This window comes from Thunnus albacares, chromosome 18, assembly GCF_914725855.1.
Source record: "Thunnus albacares chromosome 18, fThuAlb1.1, whole genome shotgun sequence".
In the NCBI taxonomy this organism is placed as follows: Eukaryota; Metazoa; Chordata; class Actinopteri; order Scombriformes; family Scombridae; genus Thunnus; species Thunnus albacares.
This window is the reverse complement of record NC_058123.1, coordinates 12,110,874-12,132,921: the sequence shown is the minus strand read 5'-3', so window position 1 is coordinate 12,132,921 and position 22,048 is coordinate 12,110,874. Positions and strand designations below refer to the sequence as shown.

Below are 22,048 nucleotides of genomic sequence, written 5' to 3'. Positions count from 1 at the left end.
AAAGTTGTTCAAAAGAATACACTAAATTCTCTGTGTAATGCATATATGATATGAAACTACCTCACATCTCGTCTAACGTTTAAATCTTGTAACTATAGTACACGATCCAGTAACTACGTAACCGTAGACGTCTCATATGTTTGCACTAGTCTTGGCAGAACCAGTTTCAGATACTGTGCACATTGTTAAATGGAATGAACTGCAAACAGGGTGAGTCTCTCATACCCTTTGTAGATTTTAAAGCTTTATTATCTGATGTTTTTTATGACTCTTGTAACGGTTTTTATTAATTATTTATTGATTGTGACTGCCTGGCCTTAATTGCGTTGTTTCTATTTGCTGATTGCGTGCTTGTCTGAATGTTGAACCCAAAGATATTTAGTTTACTATCATAAAGAAACCAGAAAATATGAGAAGCTAGAATCAGAGAATTTGGAAATTTTCTTCTTAAAAATGACCCAAAACGAATCGATCACCAAAATAGTTGACAGTTAACTTAATAGTTGGCAACTGATCGATTAATCGACTGATCATAAATAATATAGGCCTAACATAATCTAATGAGACCATATTTATGAAACAGAGATCAGACATGGACATCGATGTCTCTAGATGTCCATGTCTCATGTTGTATTTAGATCTCAGCAAGAGTTAAACACCATCACTTATCCTGGAGTTTCACATCCACTTAGCTTCACCGAAGTACTTGAGCACAATCTGCTCTCAGCGGTAATCTCACGTCCCTCATCCATACAGTAGCAGTCACTTGACTGATAGTAAATGTGTCTGTTGCGTACTATGAAAGGGGCATAAATACGAGCACAATACAGAATCATGAGTAAAGACAGCACAGCCACCATGTTTGTTTTTGTTGACATGGCCACCTTTCCACATTCTTCCTGCTTTTTGCTGTATCCACATAATAACAGAGATGTGTCGATGTAAAAGTTGTAATCACAACAAGTAACAAATAACTTGTAAAACTGATTTTGTTATCCAGGTTTGTTTGTAATGTGAAAACCTTGGACTTAAATGAAGTTTTTCATCAACGTGAGGTTTTGGAAAGGTTATAGGCTACCTGACACTGTACCTTGTGTTGCCTGCTGGGACTGAGATCAGAGGAGTAATTTGCCTGCCCAGTGAATAGTGGAGCTTTGCATCTCTATCTAGACCTCGCTGGAGATTTCCACACTGTCAGCACCTTCAAATAAACCATTTGGCGGTTTTTAAATAGCACAGTCATATAAACTCCGCTTACTATTTGTGCTGCTCACCTCAAAACATTTCCGCAGTTTCTATTTTTAGCACTCTGTGTTGTCAATAACACATTATAGCCTTATCTTACAGTACCCAAATGCAAGCAGTTTTTATCTGAGGGGTTGTTTGTGGTAGACTCAGGTTTCAGGTCTTAATGCAAACAGTGTGTTTGAATGTAGCCTGAGCAATACAGGCTCTGACACCTGCGGCCACAGATAATGTGATGTTACATTGGAAATTGGACTAACTTAAGTAAGGCACAGGTATGGCTTAGGTAGGCAACTTGGAACCAGTGCAGGAATGGTGTACTCCGCCACCACCGATTTAAAAACTATTATAAGTACTGAATGTAAATACATTGAAATGCTATTGCAGAAAAAAATGCCAGCCATGAATAATATGGGAAAAATGAGATCAATTTCATGAAAGTCTTATAACTTTAAAGTTGCTACTGGCTTGGTCAGATTCTTGTCAACTCTGTCAAATTGAGTTATTCTTTAGTTAGATATTGCCTGATTCAAACCATAATTTTGTTTGTTTAAAATATTGAATTATTTTCAACTAGAAAAATATTGTTTTGGTATGGATACTGAAATCTGTATGTCCTATTAACGTCAAAGCTTCAAAGAAAATGTAACCATCTTGAAATATTATTGGGTACATAATCATAATATTGCAGAGAGCCGATTTGCACCTGTGAATTTTGATGTGCTGTTTCAAAGTGAGTACTGTGAAAGGCTCAAGATCACTTTTTTTGCCACTGATGGTTTTTATTCCTCTGTTTTGTCTGTTTCTACAGCGATCCTTACGTCAAGCTTTCCCTCTATGTTGCGGATGAAAACAGAGAGCTCGCCTTAGTCCAAACAAAAACCATTAAAAAGGTAAGTCTTGAAGTAGAAAGCGGCTTTCAGGCATCCATCTGTAGCATTCTTCTGCTCTTTCATCTGTCCTTCAAGGACCTTTGGCACAGACAGACCTAATAAACTCTAATATGTTTGGTCCTTATCAGATTGGCTACTCCTGTCCCAGTAATCTCCTCCCCCACCTGCACCAGTCATTTACTGTACAGCCACTTAAATTTGGCTTTGTTCCCTCCCCTTTTCAATTGCAGATTTAAGACATCCACATCCTCCTAAATCCCAACACTGCCACTTTCTCAAATTAAGGCAATCATATCATCCTGAGAAAGGAAAACCACAAGAAGGCACCAGAAGGCAGAGCTTCCTTTATCCTTCCTTTTCTATTCAGGAGCATCTATTTGAGTCTAGGGGGAGACATTGGCCAAACACTTTTACCCCAGTGGCCTATTTAGGGGAGGAAATATATTCACAGCAGGGGGAGCTATTACTTGCTATTAGTGTAAACTTCATTCAGAAGAAATCTTGATTTTAAACTGGGCTGTGATTTTGAAACAAAATGCCCATATCCATTGCTTGTGGAATGCTCTGGGGTATAAAGTGAAGTCTAAAGATTTCTGCACTACATGCTTTTCACTGCCCGAGGCTAAGATTTGCGGAAATGCATAATATGCAGGGATGAAACTGTTTGCTTCAAACTCTATCATGTAGCCTGCTGATGTCTACTTTGCCAAGCAGCCTCATATTTCTTTGTCTCTTTTCCTGTTAAGGTTAAGGTTAGCTTGCTGCCAGCCAACCCTCTGCTGGAGTCAGGCAGCTCAGGCCTCCATGCAGGCAGACATACTGTATGCTGCCAGTGGCCATGCTTGCCTTATAGGTTATAAATAGCTGACAATGCACTGCTATGTGGAGCAGAAAAAGAAGCATCACTGCTCTGCTCTTCTGTGGGCTTTATATGTCTTAAAATGGGGCTCCCTTGATGGCATCTTTTGTTATTGAAGCTAAGAGTTTGCCTTGTGGCAAAAAGACATGAAAAATGATGGCAAATATGACAAAAAAAAGTAAAATCAGTTAGGCTACTAGAAGTTGCCTTCATCTAATTTTGTAATGACACATACTAAGTGTTGATATTTGGAATAGCATGTTGAGTATTTTCATTATTTGATCAAGGAGAGTTTTATAGACTTTAGTGTTAAATTGGCTGTTTGTCAAAGGGCAGCAGGTTCATTTGTTATTTGTGACTCAGCATTTGTTTTAACTGAGATGATATTTATCGCTGCCATAAAATGTTGTAAAGTGTTTATTAATCAGAGAGACTTGTGACATTAAGGCTTCATTGACATTCTAGTGTTTAAGTCATTTCAATCACCAAAGGAATTTTAATGAGAAGTGTCACATAGTTCTCAGACCAATAAAATATCAAATGTGTGAGGTAGACTGAGAGAGAGTCTCATGCTCAGCTGATCCATCCAGAAAGTGGGTGAGAATCCTCATGGTTGTTTACTTAGGGACTAATGACAATCACTGGGACGCTTTGTTAGCTATAAACTTCCTCTAACAACATAAAAGAATAATTGACACACAAGAAACACACAAGCCTAATTTTTTCTCTTCTCTCACCCTGAGTTTGATAGATTTCATCCATCTGTTCTGTTTTCTGTGTAAACTAACGATGGTGTTCACTTTGCTTCAATGCATTATTTATTAGTCTAACCATATCTACACTTTTATGTTTCAGACCCTCAATCCCAAATGGAACGAGGAATTCTACTTCAGAGTGAGTTCAGATTTTATTACTATTTGTGTGCTTTATTTAAGTGCCAGGTTCCCTTTCTTCCCTGTATCCTCCTCCACGACGGTCTGTTATTGCACTTGTTTACTTTAGAGTGGTAGTGTTAGAGTTGTTAATCTTTGGTTGCAGTTCAATTGAGAACTGAGTCCCACCTCCTTCACCACTGCAATCAAACTGACCATATTAGACTTTACAAGCTTGGACACATGCGTATGATAACTCCCTACTTGTTAATTATAAAAAAATTACAGTGTAGTCAAGATTGTCCACTTTCTGGTCACAGTAGTTGGGGATTATTGTGACCCAATGGCAAACAGGCAGTTACCTAAAAAGTGTGTGTAAGCATGTACACCTGCATTAACTTTGTATGCCACATAACCACTGGATGACTTCTTTAACATCTTCCCTGTCATTTTGTCGCCAACACAGGTGTGTCCGCAGAATCACAGGCTACTCTTCGAGGTGTTTGATGAAAACAGATTGGTAAGATTCACACTTCATAACCTCTTACACTCCACTCCCTCTGTTGCACAAATTACTTTGAATTTTAGTCTGTTATGTTGTGACAGCTTTTACCAGCAGTCGATTTATTGAGTTCTGCCCACCATAATACTTATGCCTCCTTTAATTCATGTAATGTGTTTCTCCTTTAAATTATTTATAAATTGTATCATCCTGATAACATCTCACCCCACTTCCCATTGTGATAATTGGGTTTCCAGTACTACTTTCTTCTATGTTTTTGTTTCAATTGTACCAGTGAAACATAATGTGTCACCAAATATAATGTGATGATTGCTGCGTACCATTTATTGCATTCTCACTCAGTGTCCTGGAACTGATTTCATTGTATAGACTTTATCTGCACTGCATTTCTGTGTCTTTACAATTTTCTTCCTATGAACTCTCTGATGCATTGCCAGATTTGATACCACGGGATTTCAGCTGTAGGCTCTGGCAAAATAATTCATGCAAAAGAAATGCAATGTTGCACAAGAGGAAAAGTGGGCAGAGGCATTGCTGCAGCTTGTTTATCTGCTAGCTCCATTGCTCTGCTACACGACTGTAGTACATTAACAACTCCTACATTCCTCTTACGTCAAATCTCTCAGATTCCCCCCGCAGATGAGAACACTAGTTTCCTTGATTTGTAAAATTTAGCCCGTTGGTAGGCCTTCAGTTGCCATGACAACTATATTAAATTTCTGGTCGGCACAATGTCAAGTGTTGCAGCAATTAAAAACAGCACAAGTAGGTCTTGATAATTAATTCACTAATTGACACTCATGTTTAAAGGTTCCTTCACCTTGGCAAAGCATCCTCACAGGAGTGAATAGTTGGAAGTGTTTGTTGACGTGAGAGAGAAATTGTTCTGTGGAAGAAGTGAGGAGCTTAGATCTGCAGTGATATTTGTTTCTTATGGTTTCTCAGTAACTTGAAGGTCTGGATGTTCAGTTTGACGTTTGATAAAACAAACAGCAGATGCAGCCCAACACAGTATTGTATATTCTTGGCTGGATAAGGCACATTCTGTCCGGGTCTCACAGGTTCAGGTCTACTGCTTTTGTACTTGGAGGATCGTCATTGTGGGTGGTCGAAAGATTTGAGCTTGGATCGTGTCTTTTTGTAATTTTCTGTAGATGATTTGAACTCATTCAATTACTTTAATGTGCATGTTTTATGCAGTGCACTGATATAATCAGTGCGTATATGTGTGTGTGTGTGTGTGCACGTTCTACATCCCCACTGTAGAGGGGAATTGCTGGCATGCAGCCTGCTACAAAAAGAGCAGTACAGTGGTAGCTCTCTGTTGCTGTATAGAAGAGTGTTACTCAAGAAAGCACAGCACAGGCAGCCTTAAGCCCAGTCCTCTCCTTATATGTCTGAGGAGGCGCTCTTCTGTCTATCTCTAGGTGCATGCCAAGTCAATTCATCCACCACTGGCCAATATTTCTTTGAAGGGGCTGCTTGTTCTCTTGCGTCCATTAGTTAATGGTTTATTTGTCAGATCGGATGAAAGGTTTGGCTCAGCTTTGTGCTATAGCCGTTACAATAGATGTGGTTTGATTAGGTGTACTTATAGATACACTTGTTACACTGACTCAACTAATGTGCCTACAGAATATAAGAGAACTATATAGGAAGACTGACATTTAAACATAGAATATAAAGAGGCTGAATAGATCTACAATACAGAGTAGTACTTTGTTTGAAGCAGACGCGTTATGTCATTTGTCAAGCTGGGCTTGCTGCCATTGGACCACACGTTGGCATTTTGTTTCTTTTATACAGAACATTCTTCATAACATTTCACACACACACATTTATTGACTGTGCCTAACACTGTAGGCAGTGTGTCATCACTAAGTGTTACTGGTTGCCAAGCCACGATTTCTTCTTGCACCACAGTCTTTTCCTTTTTGGCTCTTTCTCTCTCCAGTCAATATCGCCTGTCTCCCTGACGCCCTCTCGTCCACAACGCAGAAGAAGAAATTCTTTTGTTTGTGTCATCTTCCTTTATCTCTTTCTGTCATCAGTGGCTTGGCTGTCAGCTTGTTGCAGCTTGCTTTTTGACGCCAATAAGGTGACGCACTTTGGACTAAACCATAAGCGCCCGTCCTGATTTTGCCAAGTGGTTGTTGTCCTGAGACCAACATTTTGTATGATGTCATCACAGAGAGCCCTGCTCTCTCTGATGCCTGCAAAATATATATATATAAATATATATAAAAAAATCTTATTTATTTATTATTATGATGATATTAAAATGCATATTTGCTTTTCACATTAGCATTTTGCCAGCATGGAAGTAAGCTAACATTAGCTTGCAAAGGTGAGCTAACAGTTTGCCAGGTTGCTACCAGCCAAAACTGATGAGCATTGCTATATATATTTGACTCAAATTGAAACAATCTGAAAGTAATATTTAGATGTTGATATTTTACAGCGTGTGATGACATCACAAACGCTGATTGGCTGAGGCAGTTGTTGTCCCAGGGCTATCATACAAAAATGTCGATCCCAGGACAACAAGCGCTTGTCAAAATCAGGACGTGCCGGTCGAAGCAGTCACGCTTGGATCAAGGCAGCCACTTTTGGAGCCTATACTGTACTCTCTCTGAAAGGCCAAATTATCATAAGGGCTTTGTCACCTCTGTGTATGAAGGCGGACAACCTCCCCACTAACTCTGGCCTCAAGGCAAAGTAGCCTAGACCCCCATTTTCACATGCTGATATGCTGGTGAATCATTTTACTGTATAGCAGTGTAAAGCATTGTCTCATTAATGTACAGTATGTCGTTTAGATGTGTGTCTCGGTTTTACCTCATACTGTGTCCAATTAGTATATTACAAGTGCTTAAACATCATAATTTGCTTAATTTCAGCATCACAGACTAGCATCACAGCTGAGTTGTATCTTGAGTGGTTTTGGGATGCAAACAGAGAGTGGCCCATAAAACCAGCAGACATTTAAGTGTTTGGCTGTGTACTGAAGACGCCGTATGTCTATTCTCTTTGAAGAATACTTGGATATATTTTCCCAGAGAGGACTGTGCTCTTTGTGTTATCAAAGCTGCTATCTGTCAGATATTCTGCTCCTTTCTCTGCCACTGCCTTTTTTTTTCTGGTCCATTTTTAGCAACAACTTCCTCGTGCTTCTTTTTTTTTCTGTTTCCGAGCCACAAGAAGTAACACGGTTCAATTCATCCTCCAGATTTGTTGATGAATTTAGCATCTTTAGTGGGAGTATTGGCTCCGAGTAGTGTTAGTGGGTCATTAAGCAAAGACGTCTTCGCTTCATGTTGTGGCCGGTGTCTCTGTTTGTCTCTAGAGGGTATGGATGTTGAATTGTGTGTTTGTATACAACAGATTAATGGCTCTGTTCCTACCTTCCTCTCCTGGGGGTGATGGCGGGATGCAGATCAGATCAGAGGAAGGAGGGTCATACTTACCAGTGATGTTTTCAGAGAAGTGACTTAAAATATCTTTTAATAATAAAGACAGAAGTGAAACTCAGCTGCACTAAGTCAGATAGCAGTTTCAGGTGAAGGAATGAAGTGGTAGTTAATGTCACAATTAAGAGATAAGTTATCAGGGTTAAAAACTACCAAACTATGTGGAGTTAAGAGCAAAGACAGTGATGTGAAGTATGGAGGAAGGGAAATGGACAGGTGTTGGAAAGAGTCATGTAAATGGAGGGAGGGATGGACAGTTGTGAGTAGGATGTGTTTGGGGGCCCAGTTGGCACTTGAGGGCAGCATTGGGTGGTAACAGGAGGTGGTGGGGCCATTTGTAGTCACATGACTGACAGGCAACCCACTGTCACCTCGGAAACCAGGAGCGCCGGCCGCTCTTATCCAATCATGTCAGGAATGCTGGCCATCACTCGGCTCAGGCTATTTCTGATGTCTGTCGCTAGTGCTTAGTAGTGCTAAGAGTCTGGCAGGGATCCTTCTTCTTTATTTTGTTTCTCCCCCTCCCCCTTTCTCTCTTTAGCCTTCACTCTTCCACTCCTGAGTGCGTAGTGTAAAGTTGTCAGCTCTCTTGCAGTGGCTGTTTAGTTTTTGTGGTGTGACTTTTTTTCCTCTGTGCAGTTTACTGTGGGAAGGAAAGTTGTGGAAGAGACTCAGAGAGGGGTGGGGGGTGGGGGGGGATGAGAGGCGAGAGAGAGTGTGGAAGAAAAAAAAGGGGCTCAGTCATCTAGCCAGCCAAAGGAGAGAAGTGGGCGACACTAGGAGAGTGAGACGAGAGCCAGAGGAGAGAACCAAACCAGTCAGAGAGAAAGTGAGAGGGAACGGGAGCTGTGGGACGTGAGGTGAAAATGGCACAACGTCTGCGTTTATACTTTGGCTCTGGCCGCAGTAACACAGCCCCGGAGATACTGGAAGGAGACTCAGAGGAGCAGCAGGGAGACAATGATGTGGTCACAGCACTCCGTATGCGGCCACCTCCAATATCGAGGCCTATTCAGGGGCCAGCTCAGCAGCACGTCCCACCTTTTGCTTTGCGCTTGGACCCTTCGCTTAAACGGAGTTCCTCCATGTTCATACCCCAGCTTGCTGCCTACGCTGAACCACGGCCCACCAAGAGTTCCTCCATGCACATTTCCCTCCAGCGCTCCAATGGATCAAGTAATGGAGATTCCAGTGGCCACGCTGATGATGTCCCACCACCCTGTTATACTCCTCCAGGACCTGCGCCTGCCTACACAGAACCACAAATCCAAGCCGACGTTCCACGACATCCACCTCCTCCATACTACAGCCCAGATTCTTTAAACTCTCAAACAGAGCTGAACCTGCCCAAGCGCAGGGTGTTTAGTATTGGTTCCAATGGCCATACTATGTATAGCAGAGGCCAACCTGGTATCAGTGTTGGGGGTATTTGTATCCAGAGGAACTCTCAAGACGGATCTGACATCCAGCATTTCAGAATCCTCCCTTACGGTGGTACTGGCTGGTCTGTCCAGCAGCAGAGCCTGGACCAGAGCTCTGGTGCTAACGGAGGAACACAGAGAGTAGTGTTTCAGCTCCAGCAAAATCAGAACCAGGATCAGAACCAGGGCAGGCAACAGGCTGCTGCATCCCAGGAAGAATGCACCAATGTCGGATTTGCCAACTCCAGCGGCAGCCGTATGGTGCATTACCCCAGAATCCGACTGGGGAGAAGCTTGTCTCATCAGAGGCTTTTGCTTGGAAATCAAGATAGCCCAACTATAGAGGAGAACCACATTGATATGGAAACACAGAGAATGGAAGCAAGCAACAGATCGAACGGCTGTACTTTTAAAATCAGTGGGGATACCCCTAGAAGACAGCCTCATTTCAAGATTTATTTTACTCCGGGCGGAGGTGGAGATCAGGATGTGAGCCATGGCAGTGATTCGACAAGGAATAATCCCAAGGTAAAGATTATAGGAAAAGCTTAGTAGGACTGTTATCCTTTTTGTCAAAAAAAGTTTTTTTTAATGGAAAAAGATTGAAGATTTAAGGTTTTCCAAGGACTGTGGAAATTTGCAAGATTATAAAGACACACACAAGATTTGCAGTGTTGTAGTCTTAATTTTAGACTGAATAGTAAACAATTGCAACTAACAGTGAATGGGTCTTCTCTTTCATATGACATTTAGTTGAATACATGATAGCTTGTGTTGTACAGCCAGAGGATGGGGAAGTATTTAGTAGGTGCATGGACGTAACAAATGAGAATCAGAGTGAAATTTATACTCTGTAATATGGGATGTATTTAGTGTTTCATATATAATTTGTGAAGTTGCTAGAATTTCACTCATTTCACTCACTGAATTTAGCCCTGATGAGAAGTGATCCGTATGGTGCAGGAAGAGGGTGGTGACATTCTGGGAAGTGAAAGCACAGACAGGATTGCTGAGCTAAATCACACACACACACACACACACACACTGGCTTTCTTTCACTTCATGACCACAGGCATTTGAAATTTTACACACATAAGCCAATTCAGTCACGAAAGGAAAACAGGAACAGGCTCCTGGATGAATGGATAATTTCTCCCTCTGCACTTGTTGCCTTCTGTTTCACAGAAATGTGACACTAAAGTTTGGTTATACCCATAACTGCAGCCAGTGCTCTTTGAGAGTTGGCTGTTTCTATCTTTAGTCTGTTTCGAGCGTGGTTGTTGATTTTGAGAGCGGGCAGGCGGCATGTCTTCTTTGGCTCTAGGCTGGTATGGATCTGTATCCTAGCAGCTGCTCCGTGAGTGATTAAGCGCTAAGATGTCGTTACAGCCCAAATGACGATCAAGAAGTTGAACAAGCTGTCCGTATCAGTAGTTTCCCGAAAGGCTGAATTCTTTTGATGTCGCTGTCTGTTCTCCTTTTCATGCGAAGCTCAAACTTTGAAAGCAGAACAGATCTAAAGGTTTCATTTTAATAAACAGTGCGTCACATTACCTAATTCATCGCTCCTAAGCTTCTGCTTAAATCAATTTAGATATTGGACTTTTCAGCAGCAGTATGTTATGTAGCCCATTTTTTTCTCTTAATAAACTGAAACTCATGTTGCTGATGAAAGTAATATATAATAGATATTTAAAATCTTTGACTATATAAGGATTAATCTCTGTAGTTTCTCATGAAGTGTATGCTGCCAGGAGTCTGGAGTGATTATATAAAACTGAAACATTTGCCTGTCTAAATCTTTTTAATTTATACAACCTGGACATTTAATCTGCTATACCACTTGTTCCCAGTGGTTGTGACCTCTGAAAATGAAGCAATGTATATTTACAACCTCTTGTCACAAGTTGTATGTATCTATGTTGTGACCAGTTAGCCAAACAGTGTTTTTTCCCTCTCAGGTTGATTTTGAAGGTTAGAGCAGCAAAAAAAAAAAAGTATTTTGTGTTGCAGAAATGTATTTATTCTGCTTTCCTATCGTGTTCATCATCTCATGACCCCCTTTGAATTTTCTTGCGACACCTCGGAGGTGATAATGAATCATACTTAATACAAAACAAAATTACGTGACATCATTGTGTAATTATCTGCTCCAATAAGATGCATTTTGTTGTAGTGTGCCTCAGTGCCCCAGGTTTCATCTCTGACTCTAAAACTCCTGCATGAGGATGGTGCTATGCTATGTTTTCATCACATGAATAACACTTACTCCACAAAGGTATCCACACTAGGCTAAGCATTGCTAACATTTAACCCACATGTGATATAAACGTAAGCTTTTGTAAAATATCTCTTTGGTTTTATCATTCAGAGTCAGAGTGAGGGACCTGTGGATTGGCTTGCTAATATTTGCTGTTACCCACTAATGCATCTACAATCCTAACTTATTTTTAGTTGTATTTTTGACAGCACTTAGTGCCCACTTGAATGTATTTTACACACCATCCCCTTTCCCTTTTTTTAAGATGTGGTATTGTGTTACCCCAGGGCATCCCGTTTCTCATGCAACAAGGAAATCCTCATATAGACCATAATGACAGGTCTTCCCCAACTGGTAGTCTGGAGTTGGAGTGCCCTGCATGGGACACTATGCACGTGTGCTTTTGTGTGTGTGTGTGTGTATGTGTGTATGTGTGTGTGTGTGTGTGTGTGTGCCAGCTAGACTAGCTGCAGACAGCTATGCCACTGTGCCGTGCCCTCGTTACAGCCCTGCCTAGACCCCCCTCCCCCGCCCCCCCTCCCCTCAGTTGCCATTCACAAAGAGCTCTTGCAGGCCACCGGGCTTGCTATATTTACCTGAGAGGGGATTGTGGATGGATGGCGGGGGACGCTGTCTTTATTTTGGTCCAGTAGCATGTGAGAGGGATTCAGATTAGTATTGTTGTGAAGGGGTTTTCTCTGTCAGCTCTGACCTCTCAGAGTTGCATGGCATTGTAATTCAGTTGTGTCAACACAGAGACTGTTGAGTAGGTGAGACAGCCTTTTCACACCTCAGTGCCAGCCTGGACGTGTTCCAGGTAACCCTATATCATAAACTCTCGATCTGTTACTACTTCTTCATGCAGTTACAGTAGCGTTTCTAATTCTTATCACTGTTTGCTCATGAAGGGTTGGTCCATCCAAACGACCCAAATCTCAAATCAAGTTACTTCTTGTGGTATATAGCCATGCTGATAGTTTTGTTTCTTTTTGGTCCAGGTTTTAAGATGTTTCTCGGATTTCTACGCCTCAGTACTGTGGAGTTCAGTGAAATTTGTTTGTTGCTCTCACAGAAACGAAAAATATTTCTTCCATAAACAAAGTCCTGGTTTCTGTGGAAAACCCACAGAACACAGTTTTCATTAGAACTTGAAATGAAATAGTCCCTAAGAGTAACGGATGTTGGTTCTGGAAAGACATGTTGCTCTGTTGTTTTCTTTTAAAATGCAGTGTGTGCCACAAATTAAATTGTACTTGCCTCCTTTTGTTTTGGGGTTGCAACAGAAATCACAGATATGCAGTGTTTCCTGTGAAACAAGAGATTTGCTGTGGGGGCAATGCGAACCGGGTTGGGGGGTACTTCCCGGCCTGCTGGAATCGGGCTTCCCGGTTGAGTCACTAAGGCTTTGGATTATGCCTCCCATACACGAGAGGACTTTTGAAAAGACTTAAAAGACTTAAGTCTGACGCCCTCTCACATATAAAGACAATGTGTCATTAGTCACTGAGTTTAGTCACAGACTGTAAGATTTTGCAAAGACTGGGGATCTTGCAGGGTCACTATTTGCAAGACTACAACTAGTTTTGTTTTGAGATTATTTCCCATCCTGGTCCTGGTGGAAATTTACAAGAAGAAAAACTGTTGAACAATAGAACAGAAACAGAGGCTGATTTTGGCTACAGCTGCCCTTTTGTGTGCAGTGGTTTGTTCTGAAAAACAAAAAGAGAATTAATTAATTAATTCAGTTATAACTGAAAAACAAAAGCTGTGAAGAGAAGCGACACCACACACTGATGTTCCTGTTATTAACAACTTTTTTTTTCTTTTTTTACAAATAAACTTTTTTGGGGGGTCAGCGTTTTTCAAAACATGTAGCCTTCACTTGAAAAAAGCCTTAAATTTCCAGGTTTCCCAGGATGTGTAGGGAAAAACAAGGTATTTTTATAACATTGAAACAGCTACACAGATTAAACAGCTAGCCACAGAAACCACCGTCAACCATTAACTATCTGAACAGAGCACTTTCAGCTGCTAGATGTTGGAGTATTACTGTTTGGAAATCCTGCAAACTGCATGAAATAAAGTAAAAACAGCAGCAGCCTGGTTAATTATACAAAGGCAGAAAGTCACAGATTTAACTCCTCCAACTGGCCTGAAAATGTGTGAAAGACCAGTAAATAACACTGTGGACACACAGCAGCTGACAGAAAGAGGAGGTCATATTATACAGGGAAATATTAGCTTTTTATCTGGACGAATAAATGTTAATGTGACTCATAAAAAGCGAAGCTACAGGGCAACAAGAATGCTGAGCTTTCATCAAGCACATCAGGTTTAATTAGGAAGGTAGTTTAATAAACACGCACGCAAAGGGCAAACATTTACTGCATGCTGCCGTTAGAAACTGAGTGCAATTAGCTGATAATGAGCCTGATCAGCCACTGTCAGTAATACAAACGCACACACATATAATATTGAATAATATACAAATTATCGCTTTGAATTAAACTGAAGCTCCCTGCCCTCTCTGGGGAAAATATTAATGTTACACCAAACTCCCTTTAAGAAATATGACATATTGACAATTCCTCGTGTGTCGGCAATAACGCATAACTCTAGAAACACAAGATAAAAGGTGTCATATGTCGACAGTCTTCTTGTCAATTCAGCATCAATATAACCCATAAAGATTAACCGTATTTGCGCACAAACTTTACATTTTGGCTTTTTTTTTTCACTACCAGCCTCTGTTGGTTAGCTGTGCTATGCTTTTCACTAAAATACATGCCGATTGGTGGATCAGATACATGCCAAATTAAACACCGACTCATAACACTGTTAATTCATCGTCTATCGTGTGTGTGTGTTGGCGGTATTTGAGGAGTTATTAAACAAGTTTTATTATATTGGAACGTCAAGACGAGAAAAACATTGACTTAAGACAGCTAGGACTGAGTTTTACGACCACCTTACAGATGATTCATTGCGGAACTTTTTTTTTTTTTTTTTTTTTTTTTTTTGCCACGGCGGCCCACAAAATGTTACCAGCGGAAACACCGAGACGGATATTAAAAACCCCAACTGTCTCCACAGCTAAATGCAATTTAAGTGTTTTGTTTTTGGGGTGGACTGACCTTTTAAGTGTTTATACTGTAACTCTTTTCTAGCTCTATAGCACTTCATCTGCCACAGGCCTCGTTCACCTTTCGTCCCTCCTCCTTCTCTTGGTCATTCGTGGCACCCTCCCTCTCTGAGTGTAACCTGGCCCTGGGAGGCAGCTGCAGGCTCAACTGTGACCCTTAGATGACTCTGCAATTATATCCCACTGCATACACATACCCGCAGCTTAAAATGCTTGTTACGGTTAAGGATAGAAAAAAAACGGCCTTGTCTCCCAAGAGCACATGTGTCACATAGGATACTGCCATCACTACTGGCTGTTTCATAGGTTACAAGCTACAGGTCTCAGCCGTTATTGTTAAACGTTGAAGCATAGTAGCAAATGAGGTCAAGAATAAATGCTCATAGTGATCAGTGCTGAGAGTCTTGGCTGGTTTGTGAATTCTTTGCAACACTAGGTGTAATTATACATTTTATTTATAGAGCGCTTTTCAAAACAAAGTCTTTCACAACTTCACATTGAAGTTACAGATCAACACATGTGAAAGAGTGTAATACGACACCGTGCTGCGGTCTGGGCTGCTTCTGTTGCTCCCTCCTAGTTCAGATAAAGCTTACGTTTCACTGTTTTGAATTAGTTGGGAGTTATGCATTCAGTAAATGAATTGTCTGGTCAGTTTAGGAAATGAAAACAGATACTGCGGTAAATTATAAAGTAGTGGCTCCAGGTTTCCAAGAAGAAATAGTTTAAACTCTGTGTGTGTGTATGTGTGTGTGTGTGTGTGTGTGTGTGTGTGTGCTTGAATGTAGGTGGGTGGATGTGTGTGTGTGTGTGTGTGTGTGAGAGAAAGTACACATGTATTCACAAGGGTCTGTTTACGTGCCTGTGCATTAATAACTCACAGTTTTTATGTGACTCATTTGTAACCTTTCACCATTGAATTCCAGGTCTGTTAACTGTAGTGGGAGTCCAGTGCACTCGCTCCCTGCACTGCTTATTCTTTTTCCTTCTGATGATCAAAATAAGCAATTGTGGTATCTGTACACCTTAACTTTAGATCAATGTGAAATATTGGTACAAGGCCAGTGGTTTTAATTTTTTGTCACACATTTCAGCTCATTAAAAAAGTTCTCTGCTGATGACATTTAAATGTCCTTTTATTGTAGATTAAAACCTGAAGAATAATTGAACATCTTCTTGTGCAGTAGATTGCAGGATCACTCTTTTTTTTGGGAGGGTAGGTTCTTATTACTTTGTTTTTATTGTTGACCCATTTTCAACACATTTAAGTCTCCTACAATCCACAGGTGAGTCACATGTCAGGCTGAGAAACACTCACTGCCTGTTAAACCAGTGTCTACAAACAGACATTATTGTTAGTTAATCCCTGTTGTCTAAATGAGTTGTATCCCACACACAGGCCACTACCAAGAATGGGCTTTTCCATCTCGGACAGGTAATCATCGCCCCCACTGGGGGCTGCTGCTGTGCAGCTCAATCATCCGTCAATCTCCCCCTTTTCCTCTCAGTCTGCATTAATTACGGCAAAAGGATGGACAAATCTACGGGCCTCTTTAATTTGAAACACAAACCTTCCCTGGTTCTTTCCTGTTGTCACATCAATCCTCCTCTTCCTGTGTCTGGCTGAACGTGGCTTCTATCTGGTAGCAGTGGATGTTATTTTTCCTTGCTGGGTTCACGGGTTCTTTTCCTATGAAGTGATACCAAAGGCCTGTCCATAAACCCTGAGCTTTTTGCTTGGACACCTGTAGAGATCTGTGCTGATTCGTAGTGAAGATAAAAGCACTGTCACCGCATTAGTCACATCAAATTAGCAAATATGATATGATCATTTTAGTAAAATGTATCAGAAATTGCTGAAACATGATTTACTATTTTGCAGCCATCTGAGATTTTCAGATCACCACAGGTGTCCATAAAAAAGACTAGAGGTTATTTCTGGATGGAGCTGTCCATGAAATGAAAATCTGTCTCTTTCTCTCTGTTTATGACAAACACAAAATGCTGGCAGGTCCTCTGGTGCACTAGATAATTGACCTCAACATTGTGGTTTACCCCTCTTTTCCCCTGCTGGAAATTTCTCCCCAGACACATTCAAAAACCTGTTATTTCTAAAATTAAGCTGCTGAATGTGACCTTTTTGTTTTTCTTCTCTAGACCAGAGATGATTTCCTGGGACAAGTTGATGTTCCTCTCAGTCATTTGCCGGTGAGTTATGTACATCTGTGTCTGTGTGTGTGTGTGTGTGTGTGTGTGGCCAGTTTGACAGTTTAAACCGTTTTGAATACTCAGCTGTTTTTTATCTTCAATTTTGCTCTGCCTGATTAACCTATGTGAAGGTCAGACAAAAAGTGTGTTTGTGTGTGTGTCAGTCTTAAGTGTGAGAAAATGCTCGCCACACAAGTAGCGTCTTGTGATCAAACAGCTGAGCTCTCCGAGGGCTGTCTACAATATAAACAGAGGTGAGTGTCCTGAGGGCGGGCTACCCTCAGAACTAATGGAAAAAGCCATACCAGTCAAATGCACACATTCACAGGTACACTCGCTTGGAAACTGTTGACTTCTGTGAAATAACAGATTTAGAAAACAACAACATACAGAACCAGTGTGTGCTGCTTGGGAATATTTATGATATAGATTTGATGTAAATGAATGGGACCTGAAGCTCATTCTGAAGCAGCAGCTCCTTCGTTCAGTTAGAAACTGTGGTTGTGGCTCTTTGAAGTTCTGTCTAAGTTGTGAACCTTAAAAGCTTATCAGTAAAAGGTGCGAGGGTTAATTATTAATGTCCTGTTTGGCTCCCATAGGCCCAGAGAATTAGTAGCAGATAAAAGCTGCAGCTGAGTCATCTCGAGAGGTGAAGTGAGTGGACAGGGTAGAGGATGTTGTGTCCTGATGCAGCAAATGCTGAAAATCTTATTTTAGTCATTAAACAAATTGACAGAGCTTGAATAAGCTATTCATTTGCTCTTGTAGATGGTGTGATGTGTGTTTTGTGCATGACTACAGTCTTATTCACAGTTACTGGACGTTACTTTAGTCATCAGCTTATTCTACGTTTCTCGTAGCTACTGTTCTTTTACTTTTTATGAATCAGGTCAGCAATTCTGACTCATCTCAAGCAATCTAGTAGCCAAACACAGTTTCATGAACCTGATGCTGATGTACAAGTTATAAAACCTAATAGCAATTCTTAATATCTAAGATCTCAAGGACAGTTTGGCTCCAGCAACTTCATCATGTCTTAATTTTTTTTTTTTTTTTTTTTAAACAAACCTGTGTTTGAGATCGCTCTTGAGATATGGAAACTGACAGTCTGATCCAGTGGTACGTTACAGAGCCTTATGTGGTGAGCAGCCAGTGTGGACTGGTTTGGCCCTTCCAGAGAGCAGTGGGAGATTGCTGTGAATTACAAAAGACCTTTTCTGCTGTTCAATATGTAACAGGAGAAGCTCCGGATTGCATAATGATCCTGGGGTGGCTGTGCAGAGGACTGCTGCTGTGCTGTAAACTCATGAGTGATATTTTGATACCATCTGACATGTGTATTTGCTTTTGTGTACAATTGATTGCCGTCAACAAATATCTCCTCTTAATTTGCAGACGGAGGACCCTGCCATGGAGCGTCCTTACACATTTAAAGACTTCCTCTTACGGCCCAGAAGGTCAGTAAGAAGGTCAGAAGTAACAAACAGGCCGTGACAAGTAAACAGTGACAATAGATACCAGTAAAGTTAGTTCTAAGGTTAAATTGTGTCTGATTTGCCCCGATTAGCAAGAAGATAGACACTGACAACTATTATTATAACTGACAGTAACTTAAATCATGGCTTGCAACACTATGTAGACTGGTGTCATTTTGGGGTCAGTCGTACACTGAAGGTGAAAAACCATCTGGTGCTAAGAGGCAGTTTGGAAACTCCCTTCCATTTATAAGCATTAGCCTACTAAGGACTCTGAAGACACAGGCCACCTGGTTTTAATGTACTGTTTTAATGTGGGTCCGTTTCTGCTGATGTTATCTCTCCAGTCACAAGTCCAGGGTGAAGGGTTACCTGCGTCTGAAGATGGCCTATCTGCCCAAACAAGGAGGACATGAGGAGGAAGCTGGAGAGATGAGGGAGGAGGCTGAGGTAAGGTCTTGGCCACTATTGTTGAGTTAGTTTTAACTGCTGACTAAGCATTACCTAAGGCATCCTTTTTGACAGTCTTGTTCATAATGACCTGAAGCCAAACCACATTCTAGTTTTATTCTTTCCTTCCACATTAAGAAAACATAGTTCTAAGCTTAAAGATGAAAGAGAGCGTCCCACTTAGGAACCAGTAGAAATGTGAGAGTGGTTTTTGCTAAGAGTGAGAGGAGAGAGGATCACTCTTCTTTTTATTCTATTTTCTAAGAATTCCGACAGCATCTTGCTGCCAGAATCTGGTGGGAGTCTTTTCCAGGTCAGGTTCTGGAAAAACCATTTACTGTACAATAGTGCTCCTTATTTTGAGAAATAGGAGCTTCTCCTCTTTTACTTTCTGTGTGTTCTCACATGTGTATGTGTTGAAGTGTGAATTTTCTTGCAGACTCCACAAGATTGGATGTGTATGTATAAGTAATAGAGTGCTAGATCGCGTGATAGGTCCTATACAGACAGTGAAAGGATTCACAGTTAAGGTGACATTTGCAGAAAAAATACAAAAATGGAAATGTCATTCTGCTCACTTCCCATCACTTCATATTCTCACTGTCCCTCATTCTCAATCTTTTTTTTTCACCTGTGTGCACTGACTAGCAAAAGGAAATGTATTACAGCAGGTTGACTCATGAACTTAATGTCAATATCATTATCAGATAAAATCTGAATTTTTTCCTTTCAGGGATGGGATGAGAATGCAGACTCAGGGTCTCAGCGACCCCAGCAGCTGCTGCCACCATTGCCCCCAGGCTGGGAAGAGAAGGTGGACAACCTGGGACGCACTTACTTTGTCAACCACAACAACCGCTCTACACAGTGGAAACGGCCCTCCAACATGTACGCCTGATCTCCCCTCTTATGTGTTTAGGTTTAAAGTATATTTTTACATCAGTTTCAGAAGAAAATCTTAGTTCAGCACCAAAACTGTACAATAGACCTAAACAGTCAGTTTTAAAGTGTACATTTTATTACACAGGTTGACTATTAAACTCACATATTAGGCAGGTTCTCGGCTGACATGCCTACAATATTTGCAGAATAATTTTAGTTTTACTCCAGTCACTATCTTAAAGAAAAGAGGGTAGGTGAGACACAGCAGTGGGTTGGATAGCTAGAGCTAGAGATATTAAATTAAAGACTAAATTAAAGCCAGAGATATTATATATCCTTATTATTTTCTCAAATTCACTTTGGCTCATTCAGAATCAGTGTTGCAGTAACACAATACAGTAATATTATTACTTTTTTCATTAATAAGTAGTGTAAGGATTACTTTGAAATTCAGTAATTAAATTACAGTTACTAATCCCAGTAATGCTCCATTACTTTTACACTTGGGGGTCTGTGTGCTCACTGTCTTACTGGGATTAATGGATTGTTGATATCAGTGTGGTCTCTGCAACCAGCTGACAGACGCTCTGGAGGAGGAGAAATGTGACTTGTGGTAATTCCAACGTTGTGTTGTAGCTTAGCCGGCTTGCTAAGATTAGCCACAGGTACGCCTACATTCAGGAGTCACCTGATGGTTTAGTTCAGAGTTGGTGGGTGTGTCAGTCGTGAAGCTGAGGTTGGGACTTCTTCCACTGTCCAACTGTTTCATGCCTACTTGTTAAACCACAAACACCTCATTTTCTATTTCTAAATGTTAAATACAAAAGATGCAGTGTGTGTGTGTGTGTGTGTGTGGAGGATTTTGAGTTGTTTAAAGGCAACTTTGATGAAGCCAACGGTTGAGTAACAAATGTAAAGTAATGAGTAACATAACATGCTACTTTTGTTGCTGAGTAATAAGTAAAGTAATATCATTACTTTTTCAATGAGTACTTGCCCAACACTGTTCAAAATGAGCCTGTGCAAGTCAGCAAGATGAGCAATAGACAAAGGCTGAAATTAGCTAAATCTGGCAATATTAACGGAAACAGATTTTAGCCATTGTTATTATTCCAACCCTAAATTTAACTATACTACCTTAGCTATCCAATGCATCTTGGTTTTCATTTACATAGTGGTAAAACTGACTTAATCCAATGTTTTATGACTGCTTCTCGGCAGTAATATTGTGACTTAATAACACTTGCTTTTGTTTGAAATCACCTCCTCTCTCTCAGGGATGTGATTTCAGAGACAGAGAGTGACAATCAACAGAGGCAGATCCATCAGGAAGCGCACCGCGTTTTCCGTTCGAGACGCCACATCAGTGAAGACCTAGAGAACGAGCACCTGGAGCCCAGGGACATTGACAATGTGAGAGAGACGATTACATGCATATACTAAACACACACACTGAGTCACAGCTGTCTCAAGTGATAAAGTCACAAAAATATCATTATTTTATCATGATTGGGTCTCCTTGTTGCCTCTGTAGTCCTGGGAGCTCATCACAGAGGAGGATCCTAATGACAGCTTGGACCAGTCACTGCCTGGCCCCTCCTCCATCATGACCCCACAACACCCGCTGACACCTGTCACCCAGGAGTTCTCCGAAGATTTGAATCTGAGGCTGTCACTCACCCCCGATACTAATGGCGAAGTTCCAGGGCCCAGCTCTGCTCTGGTGAGACCTGGACGCTGTAGTTTACAGTAGTCACAATCTAAACTGCTCCACATTTAGATTATTTTATTGTGTAAATGTAGGATAATCATATTGATTTCCAGGCAGGTCTTAAATGGGAATTTTGTGTTGTAGTGCTGCTAGCAATAAAGTTTTCTTCTTTCCCTGCCTCCTTTTTTTTAACAGGGCCAAATGTCAAACAGACTCCGTTCCTCCAGTATGACGGATGGCGTCAGTGATCAGACCCAGGCTCCTCCTCTTACGGTACATATTTTTAACCCCCCCCCCACATTTTCCTCCATCCTGTTCTCCTTCTTTAACTTCCTCCCTTTCCTTGTTACGTTACTTCTAGCGTAGTGAACATCCTCTTCTTTGTTCTCTGAATGCCTTAAGCAGGCAGGTATTGTTATTTCATTTACCTCCTCTACATTGGCATGTCTCAGAGCTGTGGGTGTATCACACATGAAAATCACCTTTTCTGCTCCTCCTTGCTTTTAAAATTTCCACTTGTCCGTACTTGGCAGGTGCTGCTACCCCCTCACCTTTCCTTCCTGCTCTCTATACTTTGATTTTAGTGTTGGTTCCTTTCATCTTGCCTCTGTAGGATTACCACACCTCTTCCTCCCAC

General features: G+C 41.0%; 1 protein-coding gene across 8 annotated transcripts in view; it reads left to right on the top strand.

Moving 5' to 3' along the window:
* The window catches only part of nedd4l (NEDD4 like E3 ubiquitin protein ligase), a 52,536-nt gene that overhangs the window by 7,115 nt on the left and 23,373 nt on the right, over positions 1-22,048 (top strand). For 2 of the 8 annotated variants that reach the window (XM_044332869.1, XM_044332868.1), the window contains exons 1-8: positions 8,416-9,811; positions 16,843-16,893; positions 18,289-18,350; positions 18,716-18,818; positions 19,552-19,706; positions 20,978-21,113; positions 21,235-21,423; positions 21,607-21,684. In XM_044332869.1, the coding sequence (XP_044188804.1) occupies positions 8,729-9,811; positions 16,843-16,893; positions 18,289-18,350; positions 18,716-18,818; positions 19,552-19,706; positions 20,978-21,113; positions 21,235-21,423; positions 21,607-21,684 (1,857 nt within the window). In that variant the 5' untranslated portion in view covers positions 8,416-8,728. Of the gene's footprint in view, positions 1-2,056; positions 2,139-3,852; positions 3,892-4,335; positions 4,390-8,414; positions 9,812-16,084; positions 16,121-16,842; positions 16,894-18,288; positions 18,351-18,715; positions 18,819-19,551; positions 19,707-20,977; positions 21,114-21,234; positions 21,424-21,606; positions 21,685-21,772; positions 21,821-22,048 lie in introns of those variants that run through there. The other 6 variants (XM_044332873.1, XM_044332870.1, XM_044332875.1 and 3 more) reach the window with 5 other exon arrangements.